The sequence below is a fragment of the Meleagris gallopavo genome, chromosome 2 (assembly GCF_905368555.1).
Source record: "Meleagris gallopavo chromosome 2, MGAL_WU_HG_1.1, whole genome shotgun sequence".
NCBI classification, from domain to species: domain Eukaryota; kingdom Metazoa; phylum Chordata; class Aves; order Galliformes; family Phasianidae; genus Meleagris; species Meleagris gallopavo.
The window spans coordinates 37,968,904-37,982,642 of record NC_139405.1 but is presented as its reverse complement, the minus strand read 5'-3'; the positions used below and the strand labels follow the sequence as shown (position 1 = coordinate 37,982,642).

The following is a 13,739-nucleotide window of genomic DNA, read 5'->3' as shown; positions in this document are numbered from 1 at the left end:
CTGGGCATGGCCATGGGACCTCCTCTGCCTCCTTTATCAGAAGCTGCCTTCAGCACTCTTGGGGTACACCAGAGGGGCAAGCGTGTGCTGTGTCTTTTCATGTGGGTAAACTTCTTTGAGGGCTGTGAGGCAGCTGCCTATCTAAGATGTGTACCTTTCTCCTGAAATGTTCCTTTTTTTAGTGTCTGATCTAGCGGTTGGCAGCCCTGCCCATGGCAGGAGGAATAACTAGATGATCTTTTCAGGTCTCTTTCAATCCAAGCCATTCTGTGATTCTATGAATCTTAAGAAATTTCATTTTGGACCATCACAGAGGGCTGGATGGACTTGTGTATTCGTACTTGTGTGTGTTTGTATTTGCTGTGAGCACCACTCTGAACAATAGCCACACACTTCTTGCTATTAAAAGAGTGAGGATTTTCGGGAATGAAGCACAGAATCGGAGCAGTTCAGCCTGGATGTGGCTTCTGTAGGTTCCCTGCTTCACACCTCAGCCCAAAGGTGCCCATTTTTACGTTCTGGCTCTCACGGAGGCCATCAGCTTCTGCTGCCAGAACTACTTGGTGAACCCATCGCACAAGCGAACAGCAGCTCCGCGTCCTGCTTCAGAGTAGCAGCTCTGTGGCATCACTCCCTCCTGCTTTTGCTGAGCGCCTTCTGAAAGGTGCGGGGAAAGCTTTCGCTGGCGTCCGTGTTCCACAGCGAGGCGGGTGGACCTCCCGCACTCCTGCGCACAAAGGGGAGGATACACGCCCTGCCCGGCTTCCCCGGCCGCCCCGCCCCAGCGGGTTGCACCGGGACTACCGCCCAGCGTCCTCTAGGGAACGCCGACGGAGCCACGGCGCGCGTAGGCCGTCCCGTCCCGCCCGGCGCGGCGGCGGCTGTCGGTTGGGCGGCCCGAGCGCGCTACCTGCGCGGCGCCGCCACGTGAGCGCCACATCAGCGCCGCTCCGCGCGCTCCGAGCCGGCAGGCGCAGCAACGGCAGGCGGCAGCGGCCGCGCTCCCGCTCGGCGGCCCGGGAAGATGCTGCAGTCGCTGGCGGGCAGCTCCTGCGTGCGGCTGGTGGAGCAGCACCGCTCCGCCTGGTGCTTCGCCCTACTGGTTCTGGGCTACCTGCTCTACCTGGTGTTCGGCGCCGTCGTCTTCTCCTCGGTGGAGCTGCCCTACGAGGACCTGCTGCGGCAGGAGCTGGGCAAGCTGAAGCAGCGCTTCCTGGTGGAACACGCGTGCCTGTCGGAGCAGCAGCTGGAGCAGTTCCTGCTGCGGGTGCTGGAGGCCAGCAACTACGGCGTCTCGGTGCTCAGCAACGCCTCGGGCAACTGGAACTGGGACTTTACCTCCTCGCTCTTCTTCGCCAGCACCGTGCTCTCCACCACGGGTAAGGCGGCGGCGGGCCCGACACCGCGCGGCGCCGGAGGCCTCACCGAGCGGGGCTCCTCCGGCTGCCGGCAGCCCGCGGCCCCGGGGCGGCCTCCCGCGGGGAGCGGGGCGGCCTCTCGGGAACCCGCGGGGCCGCGCCGGGGCCTTGCGGCGGGAGGGGAACGCCGAGCAGGCCGGCCGCGGCCGCGGGCGGAGAGACGGAGGCAGGGCGAGCCGGGGCATCGTTCGTTTGGCTGTGGAAAAACCAACGGCTGGGTGGGTGCCTGGGTGTCTTTAATTCGCCGAGCCTCCGTGTCTGAGCGTGCTGGAAGCCACGCTCGGCCGGCCGGTACCGCCGGCACAGCCAGCACCGGGGCGACTGCTTCTCCGCCAGAGATCGACATTCTACCTTTCATGGAGCACGGGGTGCTGTCAGTCTGAATGTAGCCCTCTGGTTCTGTAGGTCAGTGTCAGATTCGGAGCATCTCGCAGTGGAGGCAAGAAGAGACTCTGCTTGCCTTGCACAGAGTCGTGGTGCAGAGGCTCTGAGTTGATCTCGTTTGCAAAGCTGTAACTTTCATCCCTCTTGGCTTCAGGAGGGCGTCGGGCTGCCTGGTGACGGTGATAGCAAAGAGGCGCCTGCGAATGGCTGTAGGGCAGAGCAGGGGACATCGGAGCTGCTGCCTGACTTCCCAGGAGCTGAAGAAATTCTCTTGTGTAAGAAGTATCTCTGATGAATTAGTGCTACCTCCCACAAACATCTACGCTGATGTCCCTGGGCATGCTAAATTATTAAAAATGAAGCTGTATTTTTCAGTCCGCCCTACTTAGCACCGAGAGCAAAAGTATTGACTTTGCTCAGTCCTTAAAGAGGCAGGCAATGTGCCAGGTTTGCTCCTGCCCTCCCACTTCCCCCCCCCCCCCCAGAAGGTGCTTTTGGAAATCCAGTGCCCATCTTACAACTTCTCATTGCTTTTAGAAGCTCTTATTAGGGTCTCAGCTTCCTTTGCATTTCTTTCAGTCTGAACTGAGGGGGATACCCAGCTGTTAAATGTCAGTAGTTTGGTTTGTGGCAGTTTTTTTGTGTGTGGGTTGTTTGTTGTTGGTGGTTTTTTGGTTTTTTTTTTTTTCCTTTACTGTCAGTTTTGGCTTAATGTTATATAATGCTCACTTGATTTCAGACAGCAGTGTTCATTGGTATTTCAAAAATCTTTAGGCAACATTCCTTTGGCCAAAGTTTTTGTAAGCACTTGTTTTTCAAAACAGTTATCTTTCAGGTATGGGTGTAATGGTCAGCTTCCCTGAGAAGAATGAGTTCAGGCATTTATGCTGTGAAGCTGAACTGTGAAAACGTGAATGGCCGAGTTCCTCACTAAAATCAGTAGCAGAAGCCCTTTGATTAAGAAGAGCTTCAAAAATTTACCTAAAAGTTGTCCCTTCCAGCAATCCAAGCCTTGGCAGTCAGTTTGTACAAAATATGCCATGTTTTTTCCACTGCCCCAAAATGATCGCTCACACTAATGCAAACTTAATCAGCTGATACCAGTAATGGCATTGACTGTTTTGCTGTGTAGTTGATCTTATTTTGGCATTGCCTGAATTATTGGAACAAGCATTAACTTTTTTTTTTTTTAAAGTCACTGAGTATACAGATCAGGTTGTCTGCTTATTACAGAGAGTTTTTGTTTAACAGAAAGGTGAAAAGTTTTTTGACAAATGTGATTCTACTGGTCCCAACTGATGGTACCATATTTCTGGGCTAGGAGAGGCAATATGAAATTGCAAGGAGCACTTGGAGGATGTTCCTTAGATTCAGCTGATGGAATTTGCCGTTCATCATGTGAACAAATGCATGTAAAACGCATAGGGAAAGTGTTTGATCTAAGCACCCCCCAACTCCACTTGTTCCCTCCCTTTCATTTTATGTGCATTGGCTTCATACTAACTAGAAAAAAATCCTTGAAAAAGATGATAAAGCCAGTTAAGAATTCTGAAATATTCTTCAATGGATGGCATTTGTAAAATAAAAACAGTAAGGTAAATTATTACTTGGAAGAAATTCATATGGGCTGTGTGCAGACTGCCCCAGCACAGCCACAAACTGCAACACGTCCCTGCTGTGGGCTGAGGGTAAGGGTTCAGCAGGCTGTAGCAGTGACTGTGTTGAAACCACCTCTGTTTGCTCTTGTATGTAAAAATACAAACTTTATGATGGTTTAAACTTGGTTATCTCTGTCTCCAGCGGAAAACTGAGGCTTCCTTGTGCTGCTCCTGTGTGTAGCACTTGTGGTTCATTTAAATACCTATGATAAATTGCAGCTACTCACTAGGGTGGGGATGCCAAACTTTGGGAGGGAACTTGGTTTCTCTTGTAGGAATAGTTAGTTACTTAGCAACAGCACTCACAGGAAAATGTGGTTTGCTCGAGATGCTGTAGGAGACAAAGCTAGATTGTGCTGCGATGTGTGGTGGAATGTTCTTTATGCTGGAGCGTTAGTAAGGAAAGTGAAAGAAATGAAGAGGTGAGTCGAGAAAGATGCCAAGGCGGGGTTACTTTCAATGTGCTGACTGTTTGGATGTTGATTTAGGATGTGAGGAAACCACATTCTTTTCCCTCCTTTGCTTGGAGGGATTTGAACACAAACCCCTGGAGAATGGCTTAATGTTAGCTGGCACTGGAGGAACAGCCATAGCTGTTTGCTGTAGCTGTCTCCTTACAGATTGATCAGGAGGTGGTCCCAGAATCACAGAATGGCCAGGGAAGGGACCTCGAGCATCACGAATCTTCAACCCCCACAGAATCAGGCATGGCGTCCAGTCCCACCTCATAGTTTCAGTAATCATGCACAGAGTGAGAGTCATTCTGTCTGCCTGTGTGTCTGCTCTCCTCTTGGGGTACATTTCCATTTTTACTGACTGCAAAGCAGCTCCAGAAATGCCACTGCCCTATTTCAGTCCACCTCCAGAGTTAAGCTGCTTTCATTTGGAGCATAGGAGAGTTTTAAAATAAGGTCTGCTTTATGCTCTTCTCAGGACAAAGATTTGAACTAATGGTTTTCTCCTCCCTTGAGGAAGAAGAGAGAAAACAGCTTCATAACACATACAGTGCTAGTCTGTAAGAGAAAACAAGACAAATAGGATATAATAATACTGAGAAGGTAGTTTGGATGCTTTGTGTCACAATCTCTGTCTTAGAGTGCATGGCAACATTAAACGAAGTCAAAACAACTTCAAATTTAAAACTATTAGATAAAGGACTTAAGTTTAAGAAAACAAAACAAAAGAACTCCAACTCATCAGCCTCTCTGAGATTGAGGCAAATAAAAGTCATTTACATGACTATTTCCAAAATGCCAGTATTTGTAAAAATTAATGATAGCAAACATTTTGAGAAGGAAATATCCTTTTCTTAATGCTTCAGGATGTGAGTTGCTTTTTACTTACCAGAGGTGATAGTTCCTGCCAATAGCCTGGTCGTGTTATCTCTTGTGTGCCTGAGACAAAGCTCTTGTTTTCTCTACTGACATAGAGGATAGCAGAGGGGAAATCCGGGTCTGTCCTCTCATGCAGGCTTGTAATTGCAGGTGTCTCATGTGACCACAGCCATCGGTTTGTACTTGCTGAAATAAAGGGTGGCAACCCTAGCTCTAATCCAGTGTTTATGCTTTGCAGGTCAATGAGTAGTACAGCCTATCTCCTGGTAGAAACCAGAGAAGCTATGGAATAGCATTACTGCTTTATTGTTCGGAGCAGCGGTGGCTGGTGATGGATGGAGTGCTGCTCTTACCTGCTCTGTCCTCCCTTCTGCATCCCACTGTGCTGCCTGCCTTGCTCTCATCTCAGTGGTGTGGAGCTACTCCAGCAGCTCTCCACGCTGGAAGGACTATTGTTGCTGCCTCTCTCATCCTTCTGTGTTAGGCCTAAGGTCATTTTTCCTCTTCTGGAAGAAAAAAAAAAAATTAAACGAATGAAGCAGTCCATTGAACCTAGTTTGATACACAGTGTAACTGGGGTCGGGACTGAATTGATGATATTCTACCCTGGGCTTGTTAATTGACTCCTTTTGTAAATGTTAATTTTGTTACTTCTCTATTTCTGATGTGTTAAAATTATTTGCAGTTTCTCACAAATAATGTGACTTCTAATTACCCGCTTATTATTTTTAATTATTACTCTGATGGGTTTTATTTTGTCCTGTGATACTTATATGTTGAAAGGAAGAGTAATCTTTTCAAGAATCTGCCTTTTGTTAAAAAGTTTGTAATCCTTTTGCAAAGTTGGAGTTTTTATTGCCATTTTGCTAACATCTCTAAATTGAATCCTAAGCTAAAACTTACATACACCTTCAGAACAGGACTTCTAATGTGTATACAGTTAATAACCAAATCCTGCAGTTCCTAACCATTACTGAATGGGATTTTCACTTCCACATGTATATAATTCAAAATAGCCATTCTCTAAAATCTATAGTTTTTTCAGTCTGTTGACTGTTTTTTGTTCTGTGTTTCATTTTGATCCATTGCATCATTTTAATCATCTATAGTTTTCCTCATAGAAGAACATCACAATCCCAGAGAAATTCCTGGTTGAGCCCCTGCTCCATGTTAATTATAAAGTAGGCCGCAAGCTGCTAAACCATATGAAGACCACAATGTTTCCTGTCATGTACAGAAATGAAATCTTCTCAATTTGAGAAAGATTGGCATACCTGAGCAAGTTCTCATGCTTTCAGGAGTAGAAAGTAGCAATAATTTCCTTTTTTTTTTTTTTTCTTTTTTTTTTTTCCCCAAGAGTTAGCTGCCTGTGTTTCTGGATCTGACATCAGCTGCTTAAAGGTTATGATATTTGTACGATGTTTAGTTCCAATTCTGGTTGGTTACCAGTTACTGGTGATGACCCGGAAGACCCTGTGGTCTGCTGCTTTTTCACCTGAGAACCTAGCTAAAATCTTTTGTAATATTGCATTTCTCAAAGGACAAAGATGTAATGTAATTAAAAACTGGAAAAGAAAGAAAGAAATGAAGGAAAGCTTTTCAAGTGGCTTTGCTTCAGAGAAGTATCAGAGTGGCTTTTGCAAGAACACATGAATTTTCTTTCCACTGGAAAGAAGATGTGCATTCCTCTCTGAAAACAGAGAATGAAAATTTGGGAAAACTCTTAGCAATTCAAGTGGTTCCCCAGCTGCCACTAAAGCACAGACATGAAACTGGTTTTCCTGCTGATGTATCATCAGTGTTGCCATTGCTCTCAACTGATTTTCATACCAGTAGCTTAAGTTTCAGAAAGTATCACAGTACCTCTGAGGCTTCAGAGGAATAAAGATGTGGAAGCAATGAGAGTGCTTAAGTAGTGCTTCCTGACAGCAGCAGGGGGGTGAGGCTGGGCTGGGAAACAGGTTTCACCAGCAGAACAGACCAACCCAGTAGTGTCCACATCACTATTTAGCATGAGAGAAAGCAGGGCGATGTCCTCCACCAAAGTTGCATGCTGTGTACCAGCAGAAACTTTTATTAGCAGCTTCCTTCTCTTTAAAAACATGAATCCGGGCTGATGTTAAGCTAACAGAGAGTAGAGACTTTGTGCATCCTTTTACTATCCTCTACTGCAGTGCAAAACCTTAGAGTAGCTTATGTGCAGAATGTTTTCAAGCAGCTTTACACCATTACAAACATGGCTTTTGGGAGAACTGATGCCCTGAAAATGGGGTTTTGTCATCTCTTGCTCCTCGTTTGCATCTCATGTTCTGCACATGGAATGTATTTTCTGAAAATATTAAAAATAAGCTCAGAAGCCAAAAGGAAAAGGCTAAAATGTACTTCTGAGTTTCATCCTACATGTAGTACCTGAGTACTTGCTTCCATGTCTTTCAGTTATTTAAATAGTATTTTAATCAAATCAGTTAAGTAGCCCTAAATTCTTTCATAAAATCTTCACTGTTTGTAAGAATCTAAGAGTATGTCTTAGTTTCAGGGAAAGAGCACTGAAATGACAGGGTTGAGTTATACGTCGTATAATGAAAAAAGTCATTAATTATTATTATTTTCTTGTAAGCAGAAGCTTAATCCTAAGAATAGATGAATGTAGCTTCAGGATTCTGACTTTTACAAATGAAAATGAAAATTAACATCAGGAAGCACTTATATTTTGGAAGTTTGTTTCTTTGTTGTACTTGCTATATGGCATTGCTGACTGTTATGCTGAGGTGAGTACAAAGGGAGTCCTTTTCTAGATCAATATAAAAATATTTTATTTAGATGTTGAATATTTTTCAGTGTTTACAGTAAAGGAACTGCATGGAGTTGGTATTGATGTGGTGGTATGCCATTAAAATAGAAAGCTACGCATCCGATTCAGCTTAAATATTTCCTGCAGTGTTGGTAGAAGCTATATGCCAGGTTTTTCTTAAAGAAACACGCAGTGAGGGTAAAAGTATGAGCACAGGGTTTGTCTTTCGTACCTTTGAGAGAGAAAACTAGTTTGATCTATAGAAAACTTCCCAGTTGTTTAGCCTGTGGGAATTCTAGCACAAGTGCATGTCTGGTTTTGCATCTTCCTTTCCATTGTAATGTGCCTAAATGTGACTCACCTAGTGTCCTGAAGCTAAGTGAGGTACAGAATTGCTGGGCAAAAGCCTTCTGTGTCGAGGAAAAAGGAAGCAGCTAGATTGTAAAATTTACTGTTTTACAAAGTTCTTCTTCCTTTTTGTTACATGCATGTGTTGGATACTTACTGTAATTGGTTTAAAATGCAATATGATTTCACAGCAAGAAGATGAAAAAGTGATAGAAGACTAAAGATGAATTAATGGTGCTGAATTGAGTGGGACTTATGTATGCTTTTATCTTAAAGCTTGTATTGAATTATCTCTTACGTGACAGCTGGACTTTTACTTTGTTATTTTAAACCTACAAGGAACACTGTGAACACATTTTAAAATATGATTGTCAGGCTCAGACATTGCAACATACAATACGTAGTAGTGCCAAAGTCCAGAGGCAAACTAGAGTGGGTGCTTTCCTTTGTTTATTATATAGTTCAAAAAGCATTTTGTTCCTTCAGAGTCACCAAATGCAAAGGCAAGGCTAATATTTTGCCTGTTCCCCAGTAGTAGGCTGAGTTCATAGGGGTCATGGCTTTAAAGAAAGCTGTAGTGAAAAGCAACAACTGGGCGTACAAATCTTTATGTGTAACTTCATAAAAGGCTGAGAAAAGCCATGAAGATTTCTTGTTGTATTGAACATTAACATGAAAAGGCCGTGAGATCTCTACTCTCTGTATTATTTAAGTAGCTGTTAACCAACCATATATTGTACAAGAAAGGGATAGGTTTTTCCTGTTGAAGCCTATGCTAATGACAAAACTGTCAAACCGGAGAACTACCATTTCTCCTAGAATTTCGGAGTCTTCAAGCTGTATGATCTACTGGGCAATTAAATTTTAAATAGTTTGCAGCATGTCTTGTAACATATTTTCATGGTCATATTCTAACTTTGCTATACTGCTGTATCAGTATTCCAAGATGGTTAAGATTCAAAGATGCGTTGTTACGGTTTGAAAGATGTCGCTACAGAGAAGTGTTAGAATGATGCACAGAACAAATGCAAAATGCTGTCAGTAGTCTGAATGGTTGGCATTTGGTAATGAAGCTCTGTTATGTAACAGACGCTGATGCCCATAGGTGAGTTAAACAATGTCTTTTGAAAAATCCTCTCCCCCAAATAGTTTTCTAGTCCATTACTGCAACTCCCACTAGGCAAGCAAACAGAGTGCAGAAATGTCTGATGTTGTGTCCTGTCAATCAGCAATTCACGTTGATAAGAAAAGAGAAAATCTGAGGAAGGGCAAGTTCCTGCCTTGCTTGGTTATGAAGTTATTTATTTATATTCCACCTATCTATAGTGCAAAAATCTCTTAGTCAGACCTTTCAGTGCAGCTGTTTGTACTGATTGAAGCCAATTGTGTGTTCAGGTCAAGCTTTCTGGGGTAATTGCCATCTGACAGTTTTGCACGCGGCTCAGAGGAAAATGTCATTCACACTAGAAGTTGTTACTAATAATGGATCTCAACCAAAACTAGGAACTCTCTTCACATCTTTAACAGATTTTTGAGTTCCAGATTTTAGCCTTGCATTATGCTGTGTTCTTAGATGTCAAGAGGGAGTGGGTGATAATCTCTGATGTTTCTGAACTGTCTTCTATCAGTAGATACTGAAGCATTTGCATCCAAGTACTGCTTTACTTTCTGGAGCACTTTCATTATGTTCTGTGTCTTGTGTGATAGAGTGGTACTTCTGTCTGCATTCTGCAAAAGGATGAACTAAGGCAAAGAGGAGAAAAGACATTTGAAAGATTGTATAGGAGTGATCGGGATAGGAGCATGTGAATGTTGCCTTGCAGTTCTCTGCTCCTGGGCCACGTTCCTTTACTGTAACCTGATTTTTTTTTCCATCTTGCAGATACACTTCCTCATGACGTCATTTTCTTGCTTTGGATGGTTGTGGGGTTTATTGTTGTTGTATGTTGTTTGTTTTGTTTTTGTCAGTTATAGTTTTCCTGTTTAGTAGTGTTAGTGAAAACTGCAGGTACTTGAACAAGGATTTAAAAACTCTATGCAAGTGTACATACAAGTGTACATACTTCCGTATTTTTTTTTTTTCAGTGGAGACTGCAGAAGTATTGCCACTCCCAGCTAGGAGGTTGTACCGTTGTGTACTCAGTGCAGATAACAAGACTGTTATCAGTTAATATAGCCCAGATAACTTATCAGACACATGAATAGCCTTTGTGGGAAGAAGGTAGAGTTTGCTCAGCTTTAGTGTACTGGTTGCCTGTCCTCATATATAGCAAAGTGTTTGCTCAGGATGTGTCACGTCCTGTCCGTGAAGGGAGGGAGGATTTGCTAACCCTCCTGGTCAGATTAAGGTAAAACAGTATTCAAGGTCCATACATAAGAGGAAAAAAGATAAATTTTAATAGGAGACTTCTGCAAAACAGGTATCCTACATGCTTTGGCCTTCCCACAATTCTATCTACCTAAACTGTTGGATTACTTAATAACTTTGAAAGAGAGAGGAAAAGGAGAAAGAGAAATAAAGGCAGACAGAAGGATCACCAGGCCTGGATCCAGTGCCTGGCCTGCCACCATGATGCTCCACGTGATGTAGAACTAAGAAGCAGCAAAAAAGATAGAGCAGGCCAGCCTTCCTCACCTCATAGCCCCTATTTATAGCATCAGTGCAGAGAGGCAAGGGAACAGCAGCCACCAGCCAAACCAAAAAGGTGACACCAGGCCCAGTTCAGTGATTGAATGCTTCTCAGGTGTTGTTCTGGACTGTTCCAAGAGTCATTGAGACATCAGCTTAGTTGTGCCCGGACTCATCCCTTAGGAGGATGAAATAAAATCAAATGTGCTGAGCTGCGTAACAGCTCTGCTGCTGGAAGGAGTGCAGCTTGGACTCCTGTCTGCCACCCTATGGCCCTACCTTATTCTCTGTGCTAGGTCTATTGCTTGCTGGACCACAAGAGTTAGCCGAGTCAGCTTATCAGCCTAGGAAAAAAAGTAATCGCTTTCTGCAGGATTAGTTTGCTCTGAATTGCTGCATTTAGATAAGCTACAACTTCTGCAATAGGGGTAGACCCACAAAGGGAAAAGGTTTTTTCTCAGCAGAACATCTTAGATTAAATCAGGTGCCTCATGTAACAATTCGGTGAAAGCATGAAAAGAATCCAAAGTGTGCAGACAAATTGACAACAGATGTAAGAAAGGAGCCAGCAACCTAAGAACGTGTTTTCTGTACTGATGATGCATCAGACAATTGCTGACTGCCCCTTGTGAAGAAGCATTATTTCAAACATGATGACAGCTAGCAAAACTGAAAAAATTTTACAGGGCTCCTCTCTTTGTTAAAACAGATACCATCACTGAAGTATTTCTACGCCCTGACAGGAATCTATCTGCTGTACCTGAGATGCATGCATCTTGAGGGGAGCTGTATTTTTTTCCCACTAGATAATTAGTATTATATGATAAATTTCATCGTACTTGAAACTAATAAGGAACTAATGCAGTCATACTACCCTGTTTAGTTAGTCTTTATAAATCCTGATCACTGATGTTTACAAGAAACCAGGATGTGTTTCTGGGGCCAGATGCTTGCAAAGAAATACTTCACTTGGTAAGATGTTCAAGCTGTCAATTTACACATTGCTGACCCAGATTCTTGAATGCCAGCCCTTTAGTTTGGGATTACCAGCCAGTTTATCACTTTCTCCTCCCCACAGTGTACAGAGGTCTGAGAGATCCTGCTTACAGCATCCCACTTCCCTTAGTCATGGGTTGCATCAGTCTAGCCTTTTTCTCGTTGTCCATTTGCAAATGCACAGATAGAAGGAGGCTGGGTGGTTGCTAGGCAGATTCACATGCATATACAACTTTTAAGTACTGGGACTTAAGGAAATGAAATCTGAAGTCTGTTACTATACTTGCAAGAATTTCCAAAGACATCAAATATTTGACCAAGAGGCATTTTGCTAGCAAATTAAAGAAACATCATTTTAAAATAAATTACCATTAGTCTGAACAGGCAGTTTGGTGTCTGAAGTTGCTCTGTTCGTATCTTTATATTGTTTTCCAAATGTCTTGTATCTGTAGTTTGCCTTTCTCAACGCTACGTTGCTATTTATTTCTAAATAATTTCTAGTTGAACAAAGCTATCTATGCGTCTTCATCATAGTATGTGCAATTACAGTGCTGTTCTTTCCTTTTGCTTTCCTCTTACTTGTTGGTAGCACATATATGGCTGTGATATCCTGGCTATCCCGATTCCAGTCTGACTAATTGAGTTTATGGTTCCTGCTGCTGGTGTTTGCTATTATGGGCTGTTCTGAACGTGTGAATGATTCAATATTCAATATCTGTACAATTTGCTTACAGTTCAGTAGCTTAGCTCTCATGACAGCTGAAGTATTTTCTTTATGTTCTGTTTTGAACATCAAGTGGTGAGCATATCCAGCTAGACTGCATACAGATAGCAGAGTACCATCAAACATCACGTTTAGGACAGTGATTTAAAGTAAGCCAGCTCATCTGAGAAATATTTCAATGTGGCCCCTTTGTAAACTGTTCATTTTAATTTTAGAAACTGTAAGTGTTAACTTCAAGTTAGAAATAAATATTCCAGATGAAATATACCTTCCGTGAAAGTGGAGACTGATGCAGTTTAGTTCTCTATATTTTAGTCAGTTGATTCACTGATTGCTGCTTCTCGTGTTGATTTGCTTCTTTTTTTGCTCTGTGTGTTTTTGAATTCTTCATATTTCTAAGAAGTAGCTATTAAAACTATAGGTAGAGAGAGGATTTATTTACATGCAAATACATTGTCACATCTGATTGGTTTGAGTTTGAAATATTGAGGCATCTTGTGAAGATATGTAAGTAGTGTGTGTCTTTCTCTGCCAAATGAGGGAGCTGATGCTAGTCATTTCCCTGAGTTCCGTGTATCTAATAAGCTTCAAGATTAGAAGTATAAATTCCTATTCCCCACTGTATTTAGTAGATAACACTTTCTTCCGTGTGAGGTTTCATTTCAATGGAAATATGCTGCTTATGGATTTGTTTTCAACTTCCCAGCATGAAATTGCTTAATTTTCATTGCTGCGTGATAATTCTTTACTGCTCACAATGCCAGTTTCATTCACTGTTTTCATGCTCTGTTCTTCCTGATGGTGCAATAAAGCAATTTTTGTTCCAGAGTAGAGGTGGGAAGCATACTAATATGCAGCTGGTTGTTTCTTTTTATTCCCAGATGATAGGAAGAGCAACTGTGGCTCATTTCAGTGCAAGAAATGATAACTTAGCCAGTCTAGATAGGTATTCTTCACTAATTAGATGTGATGAAAGTACTGCAGTAAGTGCCACTGCAACACATTCAAAGCTTTTGACACCTCCCAAGATACATTCAGGATGGTAGCAGGTGCTCATTATCAATTTTTAGAAGCCTCTTCCCAGTAAGCAGCACTAGACTCGTTCTTTTCAAGCTGAGTACTGTACTGCACAGGTGCTAGGCTCAGCAGTGACAGCTGGCCCATCCCTGTAGTATACCGCGCATAAACAAGGTCTTTCAAGTGTTGGAAGACTGAAGTAGTTGATAGAATTTTAAATCCCGTTTCAGGAAAATTAGAGGAGGTGGGGAAAGAGAAAATTGCAGCATGAAATGAAACCATGGTTCCAGACGTTTTCCAAGACAGAAGCAGCCCCATCTTCTGCAAGCCTCTTCAGAATTTGTGTATCTTCACAGGTTCACTGCCACTTAAGTGCTAAGTACCTTCCTAAGCTACTAAAGTGAATTTTTCTGTAGGTGTCATTGTCGCAGACCGCCATA

General features: G+C 43.0%; 1 protein-coding gene across 1 annotated transcript in view; it reads left to right on the top strand.

Annotated features, from left to right (window-relative positions):
• Positions 1–775: 775 nt before the first annotated feature.
• The window catches only part of KCNK1 (potassium two pore domain channel subfamily K member 1), a 29,236-nt gene continuing 16,272 nt past the window's right edge, over positions 776–13,739 (top strand). The window contains exon 1 of the mRNA XM_085219720.1: positions 776–1,379. Coding sequence (XP_085075846.1) covers positions 1,025–1,379 — 355 coding nt within the window. The 5' untranslated portion in view covers positions 776–1,024. The remainder of the gene's footprint in view (positions 1,380–13,739) is intronic.